Source organism: Anoplophora glabripennis, unplaced genomic scaffold, assembly GCF_000390285.2.
Source record: "Anoplophora glabripennis isolate ALB-LARVAE unplaced genomic scaffold, Agla_2.0 scaffold35, whole genome shotgun sequence".
NCBI classification, from domain to species: domain Eukaryota; kingdom Metazoa; phylum Arthropoda; class Insecta; order Coleoptera; family Cerambycidae; genus Anoplophora; species Anoplophora glabripennis.
In genome coordinates, this window is record NW_019417117.1 from 1,275,226 (window position 1) to 1,294,967 (window position 19,742).

Here is a 19,742-nt window from a genome sequence, read left to right on the forward strand (position 1 = left end):
AATGCACAAATAACAGACATTCCCCCATCTAACGCAGATTTTCTATAAAATGGATATAATTTAAAATTTACGATGGGGCTTGTTCAAAAGCGGCAAATTACAAATTTCTTTACAACAAAAAGTAATTTGAGTTATAAACTAACTCCATTTTATAGAAAATCTGCGTTAGAATGGAGGAAAGTATGTTATTATGAGCATTAATTCATATTTATACAAACTGTGTAATAAAATCTATTGCTGGTTGGCTATTTGCTATCGAGCCCTCTTAAGAAATTTTCACCAAGTTTGTTAAGCTCTGCATGAAGGTAAAGAAAATATTTTTATCTCAAAGTCGCTAGTAGGCTTTAAAGTACTTGTTTTACTTTCTAGGGAAGTGCCACTGCGTTTGGTTGCGAACCCTGACCATAGAACTAAATTTTTTTGTCTTATATTAGCAACAGTAACTGAAAATGTTTTTAAGGCTTAATCACTTTGTATCTATTTTTATGGCATTTCTTATTGTTTTGCATCTTTTTATCGAACCCATTTTTTCATTTGTCATTGATTTTAATGACATTTTTTTTGTTTTTAAGTAACCCTTTTAAAAGTTATTGCAGTTTGTCGAGAAAATATTGTAAAAAAAAAAATTCAACTACGTATTTTAATACTTTTATTGAATATAAATCTTAATAATCCATACATGTTAATTTGGACAAAACATATACAGGTGCATCATTTACACATATGAAACTACAGTGTCTCCATACAAAAAAAAATTAAATAATCCATGAAACTTAAACCTACAGTCAGTTCAAAAACGGGCTTATAATAAAAATATTTAAAAATTCTCTCTATAAACACTTAATCTGCGCCAGCCAGCGCAACATGGTACGAACACCGAACTACGTTTTCTATTTGGAATAAACTGGGTAGAAAATAAGACAAAATATACTGTAACAAACGAGGCGCTGGCTAGACGCGAAACGGAGGCTCGACAGCTTAACTGATGAAGTGGTTCTTGAGATACTTCATCATGCCAAACGTTCTGAAGCGTTTGACGCCGATTACCTTCATCAGAGCGTCGTCGCAGATGGCGTACTGTTTGTTCTTGGGATCGTAGAGATCCTTCTCTTTGATTATCGCCCAGACCTTCTTCACCACCTCGTGTCTGGCCATGGAATCCTGCCCGACCAGAGCCGCCAGTTCGGGGGAGAGGGTCATGGTTTTTGTGTAGCCGCTGCCTCCCTTCCTGGCACCGCCCTACGAAAACCAACTCAATAGTACAAGGTTCTTACTAATGCGAGTGGTAAACTTTCCAAGAATTACATTTAAAAAAAAGGCACCAAGGCAATAAGACAATAAAAGTTTTTGCTTGTTTAGAAAATACGAATCACCATGACGATCTAAAATTTTTTGTACAGGATGGGTCAAAAATACAAAAATGTTATTTTGATTAAGAGCAAATTTACCTTATTTTGCAAGATACGAAAAAAGGCATTTTTGATAAAAGTTTTTGCTTGAAAAATGAATGTAACCTTATCAAAAATTTAATTAAACATTCTCTAGCACACCTCTAATCAGAGTACCTAGATAGAAATGCTTGATACATTTTTTAATGATGAACTCGAAAATTTACCATTAAATTTTCGCTAAAAATGTATTTTCAACAGGATGGTTGTCCAGCACATTGTGCTCGTGAGATAACAGAGTGGCTTAACCATAGTACGCGGGAGCGCAAATGCCTCCATCTGTCGTGCTGACTCCCAACTGTGCCATTCAAATGGCTACAGTAAGAAGCGACCTGCTATATTGCAGGTACTTGTAGCACAACTGCCACCCACAGGGGGCGAATACAATGTTTTAATTGCCAGTGTTGTGAAAAACAACTACTCCAACTACCGGCATTGAATTATACTCGCAACATCTAGTGCAACAGCTAGGGTCGTTCGTCATCAGTTTCCCCTCTGTGGGTGGTAGTCGTGCACCAAGTACCTGCAATATAGCAGGTCGCTTCCTACTGTAGTCATTCGAATGGCACAGTTGGGAGTCAGCACAACAGATGGAGCCATTTGCGCTCCCGCATGCAATGTATTTCCTTGTCGTGACGATACGACGCAAAACAGCTGGTTCGTTCGTCAGTTGTCTTACCTATGACATACTGATGAGGACTAATAAGTCTGAAACTGGTCTGTGCCTGGTGGGTTAAACTGACGAAGGACCCTAGCTGTTGCACTAGGTGCTGCAAGTATAATTCAATGCCGGTAGGGGCATATAGCCCTCGGAGTAGTTGTTTCTCGCAACACTAGCAGTTAAAACATTAGCTTAACCATAGATTTGGTCCAAGATGGATTGATAGAAATGGTCTTATTTCGTGACCCCCAAGGAGCCCTGACTAAATCATGGCCGATATGTTTCTATGAGGCCGTTTTAATTGTTTATGCTATTCCAATACCAAATAATATTGGAATGCTAAAAGGCAGAATTATCCAGGCTGTCCGTTCAATATTCCAGGAAGAAATCAGAAATTCCTTATGATTATCTAAGGAAGCAATTAGAAAAATGTGTTCAATATGGGAGTGGCGTTTTTGAAATTTGACATCTTCATCACATTGTTTTGTGTACTTTTTTAGCTTAATTGTTGTTGTAATTATGTTTGTATTTAAAAATTACACTTGAATAATAAGACATATTTTAGTTTGGTACTTCGTTCCCTATATAAAAAATTAAATTATTGATAACGTGACTTTCATTCATTTTTCAAGCAAAAACTTTTATCGAGAATGCCTTTTATTCTTATCTTGCAAAATACGGTAAGTTTACTCTAATGCAAAATAACATTTTTGTGTTTTTGACCCACCCTGTATAACAAAATTGAAGTTCATCATAGTGATTAATATTTTCTAAACAAGCAAAAACTTTTGTCAAGAATGCCTTTTTTCGTATCTTTCACTATTTGGTCCTTTTGTCCTCTTGTAAACACAATCCGGGGACATACTGTATACAAGGTGTTCCGAAAGTCCTTCGGGAAACTGTGGGAGGTGATTCTATGGATTATAATAATAGCAGTATATATTGAAATTTTTTTCAAATTGTTTGCAAGTTACAGCTTGTCAAAGTTCATTTTTTAAATTTTTCTTTGTATAGAAATTATTTAATTCAAGTTCGATTAATCTCTCATTTGTCACACCCACTAAATAGATGAAGCTCTAGCGGGCCAGTCGGAGAAAAGTTTCATAATGGCCACTAGGGGGCACTTTACCTAGAACACAATATTTGTTTTGTTCATCTTGCTAGACATCACAGAAATTTAAACATTATTGAAAAAAGAAACAATATCAGAAAAAATTATGTACTCTTCATTCAATCCCATAAATTTAACCATTTAGAAGGAAATTGCTATTAAAGTTTTATTAAACATCAAATTTTTGATAATCTTTCTGCAATTAATCAAGTAGCCATGCTGTAATACCATCTCTCATAAAATCAGCTTTGTTAGTAAATAAAATATTATTAATAAATTCATTATCCTCAACTTATTTTTCCGCAACGCCATTACAGAGGTGAAAAAAAATATGGTGAAAAATCATATTTATACCTGCTTTTAACAATTTTCATTACCATTCATAACACCAAAATTACTCATGACATTTATTTGAAGCATGATAACTTGATCAATTACAGAGAGAATTATAAAAAATTTGATGTTTTAATAAAACTTTAATAGCGATTTCTTGCTAAACGGTTACATTTATCAGCTTGAATAAAGAGTAAAAAATTTTTAATAATAATGTTTCTCTTTTCAATAATGTTGCAATTTCCATGATGTGTAGCAAGAGAAAAAAGTTATGAACAAAACAAATTTTGAGTACTAGGTAGTGTCCTCTAGTGGTGCATAATGAAACGTTATTGAATGAAATAAGTTATTTAAAAATAAAAATTTAAAAAAAATGAACTTTGACAACTTGCAAACAATTGACAATTTGAAAAAAATTTTCATTACATACTGCTTTTATTTTAATCCGTAAAATCACCTCATGGAGTTTCCTGATGGACTTTCAAAACACCCTGTATATTACATTATATGAGTTTTCTTATCAGCAGATCAGTGGCGACGTGAAAATTAAAGTGGGCATAGGTATTTAGAATATAAAGCGTAACACCCTTATAATATTTTAGGGAATAAGTCCACATAGAGAAATTTGCGAAAAAAGAAATAAAATTAGGGTTGCTAAATCTGAGATCTCAAAAAAGGCTGCAAAAATTTTTTCTTTTCACAGTATTTGAAAAATTAAATGTGTTAAATTAAAATTTAAATATGTACAACTACAAAGAAAATTTAATCTTGTGAAAAATCAAAAATGTGTATCAGTTAAATATGAAAAAAAAAACAAACTGTATATGCGCATCCCTATTTTAATTTTTTATTTCGCAAGTTCCATTCAAAATTTTTTTGTCATCAAAGTTTTCTATGTGAGCATAGAAATAACCAAAAAAACGATATGGACCCCATACTTAATTATAAAAATATGACTAACCTTAATTTTCATCAGCCACCACCGCAACAAGATTATACTTTAAAATATTTTCCCAGACGTATTTTGCTGGAATAAACTTAAGGGTATAAAAATAATATATTTTAACAAAATTTATATATTCCAGATACTCTTAAAACTCAAATAAGTAGATTTCAAGCACTAATTAAAAAAGTTATTAATAAAAAAATAATTAAAAAAAATACAAAATATTAAAAATAAATAAATAAATAAGCATTAAATTGAAGTCAATATCACATTTATTTAAATGTCTGAAGATGTTTGATGTAGATTGGTAGAAAATTAGGTTAATGATTCAACTAAGGGCAAAAAATCCTTGAGTCCGTAACAAAGTGCTAATTAGTGGGCCAAGACATAAAAAAAAAACGTCATTTAGAACCCGAAAATTTTGACGCCACCAAGTACGTGGAAATTGAAATTGTGCAATTAAGTATTAATAATTGAAAACAGTGTAACTAAGAAAAACAATATTTTCTTTTAATTCAAAATCATTTTAAAATTTCAAGCAAAGCAAAAATTGTATGTGCTATCCCCTGTCTACCCCCAGAAAAGAAAAAATCATGGAAAATTATATTTCTAATAGAACATTTCTTATAAGTTGTTTTATGCAACGTATAATTTTAGACGTATTTTTGATTTATTATATATTATTCAAAATGGAACATTTTCCATTATTTTTGTCACATTCATCTCAGGTGTTGTATTCTATAATTTTCTTACAGTGCTATAACTTTATAGCCACAAAAAATATAAGATAAAGAGTAACTTTTACAGAAATATTTTTGATTTTTTTTGACATTTAAAGTAAATCTGATTTGACTTTTTGCTATATTATTAACGACAGTTACTAGAAAAAATTGTAAAAATTGAAGGTTATCACTTGTAGTCGCCGTACCAGAAATAACACAGAATAACACCGCAGGATCGGTAACCCATATTTTAATTTTTTATTTCTCAAATTTCCTTTGAAATTTTTCCGTCACAACAGTTCTTTATGTGGATCTAGAAATCATTCACTAAAAAATGGTTCGGAACCCATGCTTCACTATTGAAATATCACCACTTTAATTTTTGTGAGCTGTCACTGAATTTTCCATACTTATGGATTTTAACCATGGTGACAACAAATTTGTGTGGTGATATTAGTCACATTTTCATAATTTTTGTTCAAAACAAATCAAACGTGACTCGAGTTTAAAGGAACACATATGGTGTAAAATAGTCAATTTTAAAATGATAAATTTTTTTTCTTATAGAAATCTTACGACAAAAGTTGTTAGTTTTTCTTTGAAAAATAAAAAATTGTCTAGTGTGAACTATTTCCTAAAAAAAGATAAGATTGGGAAAGTTGTGAAAATAATAAAGTGGTAATGTAATAGGCTGTCTTTATGGATTTTATCATAAAGTTAGGAAAAAACCTCGATATTAGTTTAAGGACAGTAAAAAGAAAAAAAATAAACAACTACTTCTAAAGAAGATAAACGTGGAAATGCTGCAAGAAAAAAAACTTACGCCTTTCTTTCCCTTCTTCGATTTGGCCCAGTCTTCATCGGAATCAGACTCAGATCCCTTCTTCTTCTTGGGTGGCAGCTTGCGTGTCTTGATGGGTTTGGACTTCTTGGGGGAATATTCCTCTTCTGAATCGCCTTCGCTCTGCTCGCTGGCAGACTCCTCCTCGGAACCCTTCTTGGCTTTTTTGGCGGCGGGTTTCTTACCTGCGGAAGATCGCTTCTTTTTCTTGTCACTTTCGGAGTCCTCCTAGAGAGAAAATTGTGGATTTTTAACTTTTAACAAAGGTTTCCTGAAAATTAATACCTCTTCCTCCTCTTCTTCTTCCTCCTCCTCCTCTTCTTCTTCAGATTCAGCCTTCTTACCCTTCTTTTCCTGTTTGGCGCTGACAAACTCCATGACTAAGTCGTCGATTTCTTTCTTTCTTGACTGTAAGTTGGCGTCGAGCTTTTCTTCCAGCTCTTGTCTCACTTTCTTGGCTGATGTTGATGACAAGTCAGCGTCTTTCAAGATCGCTGGAAATCGGAATATATTATGACATTTGGCCAACTGGTTTGCATGCATTTAGAAAATTCAATGAATATGAAAATATTCTATTATTTTTTTTTTATATTTAAAAAGAAATAGGAGTTAGAACAAACCAATTAGGTACATACAAATTTATGAAATTATTTCTCAGCAGCACTTATTGTTAGATTTATCCAAAATAGTTATTCATGCTGAAATATTTCTGTGAATATTCATTATTTAATTGATATTAAATTAAAATTTATATTTAAAAAGTAATAAAAACTCCTTCCTAGTAGTTTTTTTTTTCATATTAATTTTTGTTGACCAATTAGCATATGCTTAATATTGCATATGACATCAGCTCCATGTAACTGTTCTTATTCGCTTTGGTTTGCCACGAATGTATACTGTGATTCAGTAGCTTTTAATAGATTATAGGTAATTTAACTTGCAAATGAAAATGAATATAACTGATAATATTTAGATTCAATAGCTGTGAAATCGTAAGTGTATTGAATGTTTATTAAATGACACACCTTTATTTTTTCAAATAATTTGCTCTAGGCACTTCCACATTCCTACAATTTTAAAAAAAGGGTCAAGGAAAATTATTGCACTATATTATTCTCAGGCATTTGTGTTTCGATAACAAATATTCATATTTTTGGCAAATGAACCTACCTAAAGGGTAAATGAGAAGGTTCACAAATCATGAATATGGTATTTAATTACTACAAAGGGATACACTTTAAAATTTTTACTTAAAAAAGGAAAATTCAAGATACCCAAGACATGATTAATAAAACGACACAATTTTGTAACCGACACACACTGACTCTGGAGGAGTTATTTGATAAACCTTAACAATTTCGTTTTACTACATCTCATTTATTTTTATATGCGTATGGGATATTCCAGAAATTTTAAATAGGTTATAATCACAGATCACAGGTTATAATAAATCCAAAGATATTTTCGCGGTTTACAACGAAGTCCCCACGCATGCGCAAATGGCGGACGCCATGTAGTAAACATTTCAAATTGAATAAAAATATATTTTGCCATTTCAAATTTAAAAATAACGTAGTAAGTAAAAACGTCGAATTCCAATGGACAACATAAGCTACACATTAATATCAACTATTTATAATTTTGTATGACGCTGTATTCCTGAATTGATTTTTTATACGGAACAAGACAAAGGCCCAACAGTTAAAATAAACGAATAGTTTGGATATGCAAATGTCAATATACCTAATTAAGACAGCACAGAATTCCTTAGATAAATGCTGTAACGAGATTCAAAGAGACGTAAAACGAAATTTATTATTAAATTTATGATAAAGCGCGCCGAATACCAACGCGTCGTTATAAGCTTTTATATAGAAGAGCTGCATAAGATGTACGAAAAGTAATGATGCCAAGTTTTCAACGCCCAATAACTTCCTTAAGCTTACTAATTCGACTTCGGAATATTGACATAATATAAGCCCAAAATCTTTTTCTACACTTTACTACTTACAAATTTTATTACAAATAACGTAAATGTCCCAGAAAACGATGAAAAATGGTGAAGCTACATCGAGGTTGATGCAGACACTCGAACAGGAATGCCAAACAGTGATCTCATTTTTCAGAAAACTTGCTAAAATACGCAATAATCGAGGGAGACAAGGTCCTACAAAAATCAGAAATAAATTTCTACATCGATTTTGTCCACGGTATTTGTCGATCCGAACCGTATTTCCAGAGATATTTCCAAAATTAAAACCGCACGATATTCCATCTATTAGTATAGCGTCGTTCAGCCATTGTTTATATACGTATGGCAAAGTAGATATTGTACAAGAGTAAATCGCTCGATTTTAACTGTTAACCCACGAAATGCCATAGAGAAAAATTGTGTAGAAAAAAATTACAAACTTAGTTTTGTGATTTTGACTACTCCTAGTTCTTAAATTAAGGAAAAATTAGCACTTACCGGCAATTTCTTTGCGAAGATCGTCCTTTGAGATGTCTGCCATGTTGCTGGAAAGAGAAAACTGACACGACAGAGAGAGATGGGAATAAACTGGACCGGATCGGTGAATGCCTAGCGACTGGCACTGGGGCAGATTCGAAGCAAAACGACGAAGTACCAACTACCTGTTTCAACCCCCTACTACTTTTATTTGTGGCCCTTTCTGTTCGAAATTTTAAATAAATACTATGATTTCTCAAAATTGTGCTCTTTTACCGGATTTAAAATTCTAGGTAGGTACCTACCTACCTGTGAACATTACGTTTAGTAGATGGTATGTAAAATTTATTTTTGAATACCCAGAATCTGACTGTTAATTAGAGATTACATTTATTGATTTCTAAGATACCTCTTTTCACTGCCTCTCCTTGTTGCTTGTTGTCTACAATTTTCAATTACAGGACAAATGTACAATTTTATTTATGTAATGTTAATTTAAAAATATTTACATATAAGAGAAATTTGATGTAATTCCAATAAACACGTATAAATTTATGGGGAAAATATTTACAATGTATGTACATATATTAACTAGGTATAGTAACTATACACTTCAAATTTTTAAATAGGTATTACTTTTTACCAATTTGGTAGCAAGGTTTAGTGACCGTTATTGTGTTAACCTTTTATTTTCGTGTTCGGTTATGAAAGATTATAACTCTATAAAATATACCTATCATATAATATTTAAATTTATAGCTTATACATATAAAATCTATAAAATGTATTTCCACATCCAGTTTCCATACATTTTCAACTTGTTCCCTTGAGTAAATTTCTGTAATTCTGTGCAATAACTTCTGGGCAGAAGATGGCGCCGCATATAAAGATTGTGATACTTTTATAATACTCAGAAAAAATATAGATCAAATATTAACATCTACCTAGTACCTAGTTGTAACTACAAATATGTTGTTTTTCTATACGAATTGCAATAATTTATGTAAAATACATATAATATTTGAGCAAATATCATAGGACATTATAACTAAATAATGTAGTTTCATGTTCGAGTCAAAGAGGGAGCAACTAATTTATTAATTTCTTTTAATTATCTCATATTTAATTAAAAAATCATTAAATCAAAACTAAGAATTAAAATTTGCAAGTTTAAATTTCAGTGGCCTGTAGTGATCTCAACGACAGTTGCACCATAGAAAGTCAAATTTCTATTTCTATGATAAATACCAATGCATATCAGTGTTTGTATAAGCAGAATGGGTATCCCTCTCTGGTTTAAGTTTTTGTTTACAAGCAAGAGAATGAAATACTTGTGAATTACTTTCTAGAATTCTTGAATAAGTTCATACTTCATAGTTGTTAGAGAGTATCACCTACAGTAAACATTATCAACTGCCTTTAGATCGTTGAACTTGGAGAGAGAACTACATTATTTTCGTTAAAGTGAGATACTAACTTTAGAGTTGTAGCCACTGGCCAGTAGATGGCACGACGGCAAGTAGCACACACGTTGAAGATGTCGTTTGCGTAGCGATTTCCGTCTTTAGTTTCCGATTGTGTCCAAGACAAAGACGAACGAATATATTGCGCGTAAGGTAAAAAATGACGAATGCGCACGGCGGACCGGTTTATTGGTTGGTTCTTCTCCCGTTTAGAGGTTGGGACGAGTTTTTTAGTGAATGCAGTTTGCTGCCATGCAACTAAAACGATTTCGTTGTACCATGACCTGATTTTGAGTGCATCGTGTACTAGCCGGCCTGAAAACATGCACGCAATAGCCGAAAACCTGTGTGCATTCTTGCGAAGATGCATCTTGGAGGCCGTGGCCTCTGCGAATGATAATTATGTTCGTGCGTAGGAATAAATATAGCTGTATTTTTGCCGACTTCTTTATTTTGGAATGTTTCGGAATGACTTCTGTTTGTACATACTTCTGTTATTATTTTATGACCAACCACAGCGCCACAGCTACAGGCTTTATAAATACGTAGGTACCTACTAGCTACTAGATACGTAGGTAAAGTAGGCACTTGTGCACTAATGAATAACGAAACAATTTTTTTGATAATTTTTAATTTTTGTAATGGAAACATAAATCAACATAGAGACGTTGGTACCAGCCTACCTTCTTGACATACCTGTTTATTTTATTAGTTGTAATTTAATTCAACATCAGCTGTTTAAGACAGGATAAGTAGGTAGGTACGGCCTATATAAGACATAACTGGGAAACCTAGGTGCTACCTACCTATAATAATTAGATATGAATTTTAAAAAAATTGGAAGAATTATAAATTTTAAATTAATTGGGTATATGTATTTGACTTCTGTCGGAGATCTTAAAATTGTATGATCCCAGACATACAATCTATTGGGTTGATAAGTAGGTAGATATTTTTTTACAGCATTTGGAAATATTCGTTGTAGGGTAGGGTCCTTGAATATAAATCGGATATTTTCTTCAGAAGTGCTGGACAAGTACATGTAGACTATTTATAAACTATCGATTTTTGGACAGCCTGACTTAATGGACACACAGGCGTACGTTACTGGGTCTCAAAAATATTCCTCAGACACCTTACATCATAAAGAGGAAAAATCCAGATCGATTTGATCAAAAACTGGATTTTATTTTATTTAAATTTTGATAAAAAAATTAAGTAACTGAGTCTTCTTTTTTTACACAATAACACTTTGGTTCGGAGTATACAGGCTGTTTCATTAATTTCAGGAGATTGCTCATTTAACGGTGGGTAGTAGGTAGATACTGTTACAAATCATTACATAAATCGTTACATAAAAAAAGTTCTTTTAAATAAACGGCGTACGATTCAAATATTTTTTTTTAAATTAAATAGAAATTTGTGTAAGGAGTTATTAGTGAAATTGCTATACAGTTCCTATAAACTTTCATTTAAAATAGTATTGAATAACAAAACAGACAAGAGTACATTTTTGGTGCAAACACTCCTTTGACTATAAATCTTTAGAGCATATAGGTACTACTGGAGAGAGGTAAAGGAGGGTATATTCTATCTTTCTCTAGCAGCACGCGATTGCATGTTGCTAGAGAGAGATAGCAAATACCCTCCTATACATCTCTCTCTTTCCAAACCTCCGCTACACTCTCGGTCACTGGAACGCTGCCTCCAGTAGTATATGATCTAAGTATAAATCTACCGAGAGATCCAGAATCATATAAGTACATATACTATCTATATACTATGAATGAGTTTTGTTCGGATCTTGACCGGAATGGTGCGCATGCGTTAGAAGTAGATGCCGATGCGAGAATGTGACAATTTCGCTAGATACAATAAGCAAAATGTCACGATCTAAGCAGTGGACAATCCGTAGTAAGGACCACAGAAATCTTGCTCTCTCCACTCGTTCATGATTTTGTGTGCAGGGCATGCGCATTGGGTTCTAATTCCTCGGGAGAGACAGAAAAGTATCTCCTTCTCTCCGGAGAATTCCGTACTCAGGGGCCTATAGCCGGCTACCAGTATATAGATAATAAGTATATGTCCAGAATGATTGAAGCGTTTGGGGAACGCAGCCTGCTTCTAACACCATCTTTAGCATGTAAAAATCTGTAGTATTGACGAAGACAGGCATACCTGTAGGCTGCGATCTCCAAACACTTCAATCATTTTGGATCTCTCTGTACTTTGCAATTTTAAATACATAACTGTAAAAAACGTAGCAATATTAGAAAATAGTTTTATACTGGAATTTTACATTTTATTTGTAAAATCACAATTGTTAAGGAAGTTACGGTAAAAATAATGGGTAAATAAGCATTTACTTTTTAGTGTATGTTCTTAATTTTATTTCTTTAAAGAAAAAAAATGGCTTATTTTCCTCTTGATCTCTATCGGTGACTTCTCGCCTACGCCGCTGGCTGGCGTCGAAAAAAACTGGGCGTTGGTTTTAAGGAACGCGAGATGCAGTTTAGGCGTTTGACGTCGGCATCGCCCGTCGCCAGGGCAACCCTTGATTGATAGGACAGTTCCTAGGCCCGTGAGCAAACACTTGTCAAATTTACACTTCTGGCGGGGGTCACTTTGCCGCGGGCGAGCCGTAAACCCCCCTCTCATTCGGCCAAATTGGACGTCGCCTCTCGTTTGTCAAATTTAATGGGACGAAATAAATTCTTTATCGATAACGAGACGTTTGTTTGAGTGTCAAATTCGGACTTTCTCTATTTTAGTTCATATTTGTTACCGTCGCTACAGGGTGTCCTAGAAAACTCGTAATAGTCCAGTCACTCTGAAGCCGAAAATAAGGTAAAAGCTCCCAATTTTTCGGGATAGCATGGATTTTCCTAAAAATTTGCATACAAGCTCATCTGAGCCCCCACTTCAAAAGTTATATTGTCTAGATGTGTGCTTTTTTTCTATTTGGGGGTGAAAACTACCCTTGTACTAAAAAAATTGCGAAAATCGCAGAGTTACGTATTTTAAAGATTCAATTCATGTTCAAATATGTTGGATAAAGTTCCTTTCATATTTTTTAATCTAATTTGTGAAATTTAATTACTTTTCAACCCTTAAAAATCCTTAAAAACTACCTTTCCATGGCCAAAAAATAGAAAAAAAAGTTTTTAACAGTTTAAAATACTTTTTTTGATGCATTCACAATGTATTGCATTTCTTTTGTTATTCATTAGAAAGCTTACTACTCATTACAAAGTTGCAACCCTTAAAATAAAATAAACAAAAATATTATTGAAAGCTTGAGATGTTTTAATGGTATGCATATGTTGAATTATAAACTTTATGGGTTTTCAAATGATCTATGATTGCAACTTTTCAGCCACCCCTTATAGAAAAATTTCTTAAAAATTATATGCGAGTATGATATAATTATTTTTAATTTTATTGAATTTATTCCTAATATTTTTTTATTGATTTAATATCAAATAAAATTTTTATATAGTACATTATAAATGGATGTATTGTACAAAATGTTTTAAAAATGGTCTGTTATTTTTTACATGTGAATATAATGAAATATTTAATTTTCGTCACTATCATCACTATCTTCAGCCTCGCCTTGATTTATTGATTTAATATCAAATAAAATTTGTATATACATTATGTTTAGTATTAAGCTATTATAAAGTACGTAATGGACTGTAACTAATAATGGAGACAAGAGAGAGAGAAAAAAAAGGAAACTATGTATAAACTTAACAAATGATGATGATGATATCACACTATTAGGGTAGCCAAGGGTAAAGGATACGAGAGGAATGGAAGGATGTTGGCTACCGTATGCACTATTTGATTGATAAAAAATAAAAAAGCAAAACTACTACTGTTTACAATTAAAAATGGTCTATTCCAAATATTTGTACAGATTCGTTTTAATTCTATCACACATCTCTTTTTTTTGTGGGTTTTTTAAATGTAGTTTTCTTTGTGGCTACAAAACAGTACATACAGCGGTATCTATTTCTGGGAGTTTGAACTATAAAAGGATTTCTATTTGTTTGAACTTATTTTTGGCCTAAACACATTATAAAAAATAAATAATAAAAAAAAATGTGTCTGTTATTTTTTACATGTGAATATAATAAAATATTTAATTTTCATCACTATCATCACTATCTTCAGCCTCGCCTTGGTCCAAAATTGGAGGACAATTGTTACAATTATCGCCAGAACATGAACCACATGTGGGATTGCAAAAAAGTCCAACTTTTCTGCAACCACAAGTTGCCGTATCCTTTTTTGCAATTGCAAAATATCATCCTAAGTAGTTCATCTGGTGCAGTCTTTTTTGAATTTTATTGGTTGCAATATGTGTGTATGTATATTATTAAAATACTTACTCAAATCAATTCACAAGTGCTCCAAAATACACAAAGATGATGGTAATTTACCCGCTCCGAAAATTTTACCGAAAAAATGCGATTAATTTTTTTACCATAACTTTTGTAATTTTAAAGTTATAAATTTACTCAAAAAACCATTTTGTATAGAATTTAAAGCACTTTAAGTTCTGTGATTTGCAGTTTTTTTTGAGCCCTTCGTTTTTTAGATTTGTAAGCTAAAAGGGCTCAGGGAAGGCAGTCTTGGAGCTTAGTTTTGAGTTTCTAACTGTCATAACTCACAATCAGTCAAATTTTGTCCTACAAAAATTAAAAAATTGCAAATTTTTCAGTAAGAAAAAACTTACAATTTCTTATTCTATAATTTTTTATAACTTTGTTAGTTTTTGAAATATTTTGAAAAAAGATGATTTTTTAAATAATTGAAAAATTTTATTCAAAAGTAAATGAATTTTTTTTTAATTTAAGCTTCTAAAATCGTTCAAATTCCCAGAATCTGCGGTTAATACATAAATAAAGTAAATTGCAGAAGGAATACGTTTTTTTTTCGTCAAATAATTAATTTTAATACCGATTTTTTTTCTCAAAATTCAAGACAATCATTTTATTTTGATTGTTTTCATGCTAACGACCACTCAGTTTAAAGGTCTTTTCAAGAACTTTAATAAGTGTTATACAGGGTGTAACTAAATAAGTGTAAAACATTTAAGGGGGTGATTCCTCATCGAAAAAAAGACAGGATCTTTCATATAAAGAAACTTCATTGGAGCATCCCTTGTTAAGATACAGCCCCTTAAAGGGGGTACATAAAATTAGTTTAACAATTTTTTTCACAAGCACTAAACAAGTTACAATATTGAAATTAACCTGACATTTTCTACTACCAAAAAGACACTTAGCCAGTAATTTATTTGGCTTACCCCATGGTTGTAAGGGGTGGAAAACGCAACCCCTAAAATTTATTTCCAACGTAACTTTTTGTCTTATTATTTGTTTACCATTTAAAAATTTATTTCCGATAGCCTGTTTAATTCTAAAAAAAAAAATGTCTTGAATTTTTTGCCCAAAATAAACCAGTTCGCAGCAAAAAATTATTTTACGAACAAGATGCATATCGCCATAAAACGAAAATACGAAACTAATTTATCTAGTAGGCCGCTATTAGCGATACTGACAATTTATTTTTTAGTTTTTCTACATGTATGTTTTGTTATTAATAAATTAGTTTTGATTATTCCCCTTTAATCATTTAATGCAATTAGTAACTACAAAATAACAGTAAATCCAGTTCGCATTTATGACGATGTATCTCTGTAGTTGTGCAATATTTGTTGTTCATTATAATGCACTGCACTGCATTTTCTATCTTCCAAGTGTTGAATACTTAATATTCCTTGTCGCAAGTTTCTTTAGATTTTGGCAGAAGTAATTCCAAAAATATACAGTTACGGATTCTAGCCGAATATTTTCTGGCAAAGACAACATGGGTCCAGTTGACTGAAGTGTCCTTTTGACACTTAGAAAACAACTATTATAATTAACAATTTATGACAGTTTTCGAAAAAATGCGATTTATATCTCGACGAGGGTATTTTAATTGTCTGTTCGACAACTCATAGCAGAATCTATGCCCGTGGTGGGGTTGAGCAAACAAAAAGACGTTAATTGTTCATCAGTGTAGGTACATCGTGCAAAACACCCGGCTAGCTTAAGTAACCCGATATAATCGGAAGTTTTTTTAAGCAATATTGTAGGCAAGCACCGATTAAGATTTTTCTCGGCAGCTTCTCGGAGTAATTTAAACCTCCTCTGTTCGATGTCGGCAAACCCGTTTGATATTTTGTAAGCCATACGGGGTAGGTAAGTAACGAGGAGGCGATATCTGGTTTCGATGTTACATGTTGCGGTTCAAGGCTGACTTTGAGGAACAATTTAGCCGGAGAAAGGGCAACGACGTCGCACAGCCTTCTCGATTTTGTCACCGGTAATGAAAATCGGTAAATTTATTTTTACGTGCAAGGGCGGCACCAGAGGAGGGGTTCTGGGGACGCTCTAACCCTGGTGTGAATTGTTTGTTCCAATGAATGAGTTTCTGCAATCGGAATTTCGACCTTAATGGTGGAATTAAAAAAAAATCGAAATGGTAATGATAAACGAACTTATTAATGATAAGAGAATAGAATATTATGAATACTAGAATTAGAAATAGTATATCGTCTTTTGTTTTCAAGATACAGTTTTAAATTTATTTATTTTTTTATGAATTTCGTCATTATTTCTAAAAGCAATCGACATACGGTATTGAAATTAGGCAGGCACATGAACAGAGAAGTCCTAAATAATCTTAGTTGATCAGTTTTGGAATAAGTTATACAGAGAATTTGTTATGCTGCAATTTTAGTTCAACCTATTTTTAAGTTAAGATTTTGGTGCCTTTTGATGGTGGAAAAGATAGAAAAAGAAATTAGATTCTCACGTTAAAGACATTTTCTATGTACATTTTTTTTACATATGATCCGATGGCATACGAGGATCTGTCCAGAAAATAACCGAACTTTATTTTTTTAAACTTTCTATTATTAATTTTATACATTTTCCCAGGGGTGTTTCCATTTGGTAAAGCAGTCCCGGACCTTTAAAGTCTGTGACGAATTTGCTTTGATGTTATCTGTAGTCTCAAAATATTGCTTCAGCATTGATATTAATTTCAGAAATAAGAAAAAATCGCAAGGGACACATTTCAAAAATCGCCACTAACGTTGCAATCAAATAATAATATCACGAAAACTAAATGAAATATCAATAATCCAAGAACATGCGTAACACAGTGCTCCCAACCGAATATCACTAAATTGACGTCACAAGAAAGAACCTTTAGAATTCATGTTTGTTTACATGCGACTTAACTAGTAATTTTGCATTTTTCCGAGTATTTAAGTAAATCTTTCATAATTGTTTGGGTATTTTGCAGTAATTAGTTAGTTATTGACAATAGTTTTTAATAAGTTGATGGTGTAGTCTTTAATATAAACCATTAATTTACCACGTAAAAATGCCAGAAGTGAGGTGTAGTGTTGTAATTTGCAATAATAATTTTTATAGTGCGAAACAAGACAATTTAAAAACTTTTATTCAATGTGTTTCCTAAGGATAAAAGACTTTGAAAGATATGGGTGGAACGGTGCAAAAGACGCAATTTGTTTCATCATATAAGTGGACATATTTGTAGTACACATTTTGAAGACTCAAACTTTGAATGCGATCTTCAAGCAGAGCTATTAAATTTATCATCAAGAAAAAGACTTAAAAAAAACAGGTTAAATGTTAAATTTCTAGTTTAACTGATTGTATTCACTTGAAAAGGACTAAATTTATTGTTATTATTGTATAACAAACTGATGTGATTGTTAGAAAAGCGATTGGAAATAATAATTTATTTTCCTGTTGACAAAATCCATTTGTATAGGAATGGTCACAATTTTTACTTAAAAACTAACACTAAACATTACCTACACTGAACATTATCTACCATCGAAAAACTCTAGTTGGTACGTACAAAAATAAATTATGTTGCAGTCTATTATACTGTACTACTTTGGTAAGTTATTTGAAATTTAACTAAACACAAAAGCAGATACAACAAGATCATATAAATTGTACACAGTTTTTATTTTGGAGCCAGGAGAATATTAAGATAGGTCTAAATTGTTTATATATTCGCTTCCCCTTTCATTTTATTAGAGATTATGGATATTAATAGATATCTGTAATAAAATTAACACAAATTTTAGGTTAATTATCTAACCAAACGTGAAAAATGGTGACCGATCTTGGTGTGTATTCAAGACAATTTCACATTTCATCCTTTTATTTCCAAATTCCAATGTAGAGGTTCAGTTTGTATGTAAAGGTAACGTTTTAGACTCAAAATACCTGTTAATTAACCATAATCATAACTGATTAAATTTATTGTTTTATGTTAAAAGCAGCGTGGTACAAGAAAAGTGACAATTTTAAATTTTCCTCTTATTTTCTTATGGGATATGCAATGAGTCAGAAAGAGATAACGGTTGAACGAAGATAAACTGAGGAACTTGGTGACGTATTTGTTTTTTATTGGCTGATTGACTTATGCGGCGACCGTCTCTTTACGGACCGTGGTCATCATTAGCGTATTTTCTCTTCTTTTGTTTAATTTTCTAGTTATACTAAGTATTTTTATTGTTTTTCTTGGTGCTGTACTGTGTCTGTATATTTATCGAGTGTTTATTTCTTCAAGAGGCTTATTATAGGTGTACTCTTAACCAATACCAATGCCAAACTTTTCTTGAATGATATCCTGTTGCGACGCTACTTCGCTTACATGAAATTATCTTTAATGCGCATGCTCAGTAACACTGATATAATTTTAATTTATTAATTGTTATAAAAGTCAATATTATTCTATAAAATTAAATACATATATATCCTATAATTCTTTTAGTTTGTCACTTGGGGTTTGAAACTTTTTAAATATTTCTAATATTGCCAGAATATCGCGATATTTAACGTCATGACAAAGAAGACACTTTTTTGGCACTTATGTCCAAAGTACATAAGGTCGAAAATCGATCTAGTAAAAATACTGAGAAATTCTTCATGACAATGTGTACTATGGGATTGCCTATTATTTGGCGTATGTCGTCACTACTAACTATTCAAAAAGTTTGCTTATTTTCTGAACAGAGCACGTATGCGACATTTTTCTATAATTTTTAATTGACCAGTTTTTTATTTCTAAAACTGAAATTTTTTAAACTATGTATCTATAAAATTTCCTTTCAAACGATGTAATACGTGATGTTTAGGTATACAAAAAATAATTTACGAGGTATCAACTTCTGTAATTACTCGTACTTTTGTAATTCAATAGTTGTATGGTATGATTCAGTGTGCCATGCATTTTTTTCCAACGATAGATACATAAAGTACATCCACAGCACAATTAATTTTATCAAGAAACATTTAAATTACGAAAATAATTGATATTTGTATGTCAATTAAACAGTCACCTTGTTCAAAATTAAGGAGAGTTTTCATGTGAAAAAAAAATGTTTCCATCCTGCGGATTAATGATTTATGAATGGCCCTTCAAATTTAGTTTTCTTCTAGTATACGATCAGATAAGCGATAGAAACATAATTTACACAAGAATCATGAGTTTTAACCTTTGCAATCGAAGGGGAACATCAAGAATTTAATCAATAAATGTTTTTTCTGAAAAGAGAAAAAGTCTACGTAATTTTAAGATATTTCAAATTAGAATCACTTTTATACAAGAGCACTAATGGTTTTTCAAAAATAGATTGTTGCCGCTTGTCCTTGGGATTCC

At 32.0% G+C, this 19,742-nt stretch overlaps 1 protein-coding gene across 1 annotated transcript; it reads right to left on the reverse strand.

The window, feature by feature from the left end:
- Positions 1 to 632: 632 nt before the first annotated feature.
- On the reverse strand, positions 633 to 8,660 carry LOC108912336 (upstream activation factor subunit spp27). Its single transcript, XM_018717547.1, has 4 exons — positions 8,533 to 8,660; positions 6,348 to 6,556; positions 6,045 to 6,290; positions 633 to 1,239 (listed from the first exon to the last, which is right to left on the reverse strand). Exons 1-4 carry the CDS (start codon positions 8,573 to 8,575, stop codon positions 979 to 981), a joined length of 759 nt encoding a protein of 252 aa, XP_018573063.1. The 5' UTR covers positions 8,576 to 8,660; the 3' UTR covers positions 633 to 978.
- Between the last annotated feature and the right edge of the window lie 11,082 nt (positions 8,661 to 19,742).

Excerpts from the sequence above, each read along its gene's own strand:
- LOC108912336 (XM_018717547.1), bottom strand. The coding sequence starts at position 8,575 with ATGGCAGACATCTCAAAGGACGATCTTCGCAAAGAAATTGCCG. Across the intron at positions 6,291-6,347 it reads AAGAAGAAGAGGAGGAAGAG|GAGGACTCCGAAAGTGACAA; the intron begins GTATTAATTTTC and ends TTTTCTCTCTAG. Across the intron at positions 1,240-6,044 it reads CGAAGAAGGGAAAGAAAGGC|GGCGGTGCCAGGAAGGGAGG; the intron begins GTAAGTTTTTTT and ends TGGTTTTCGTAG.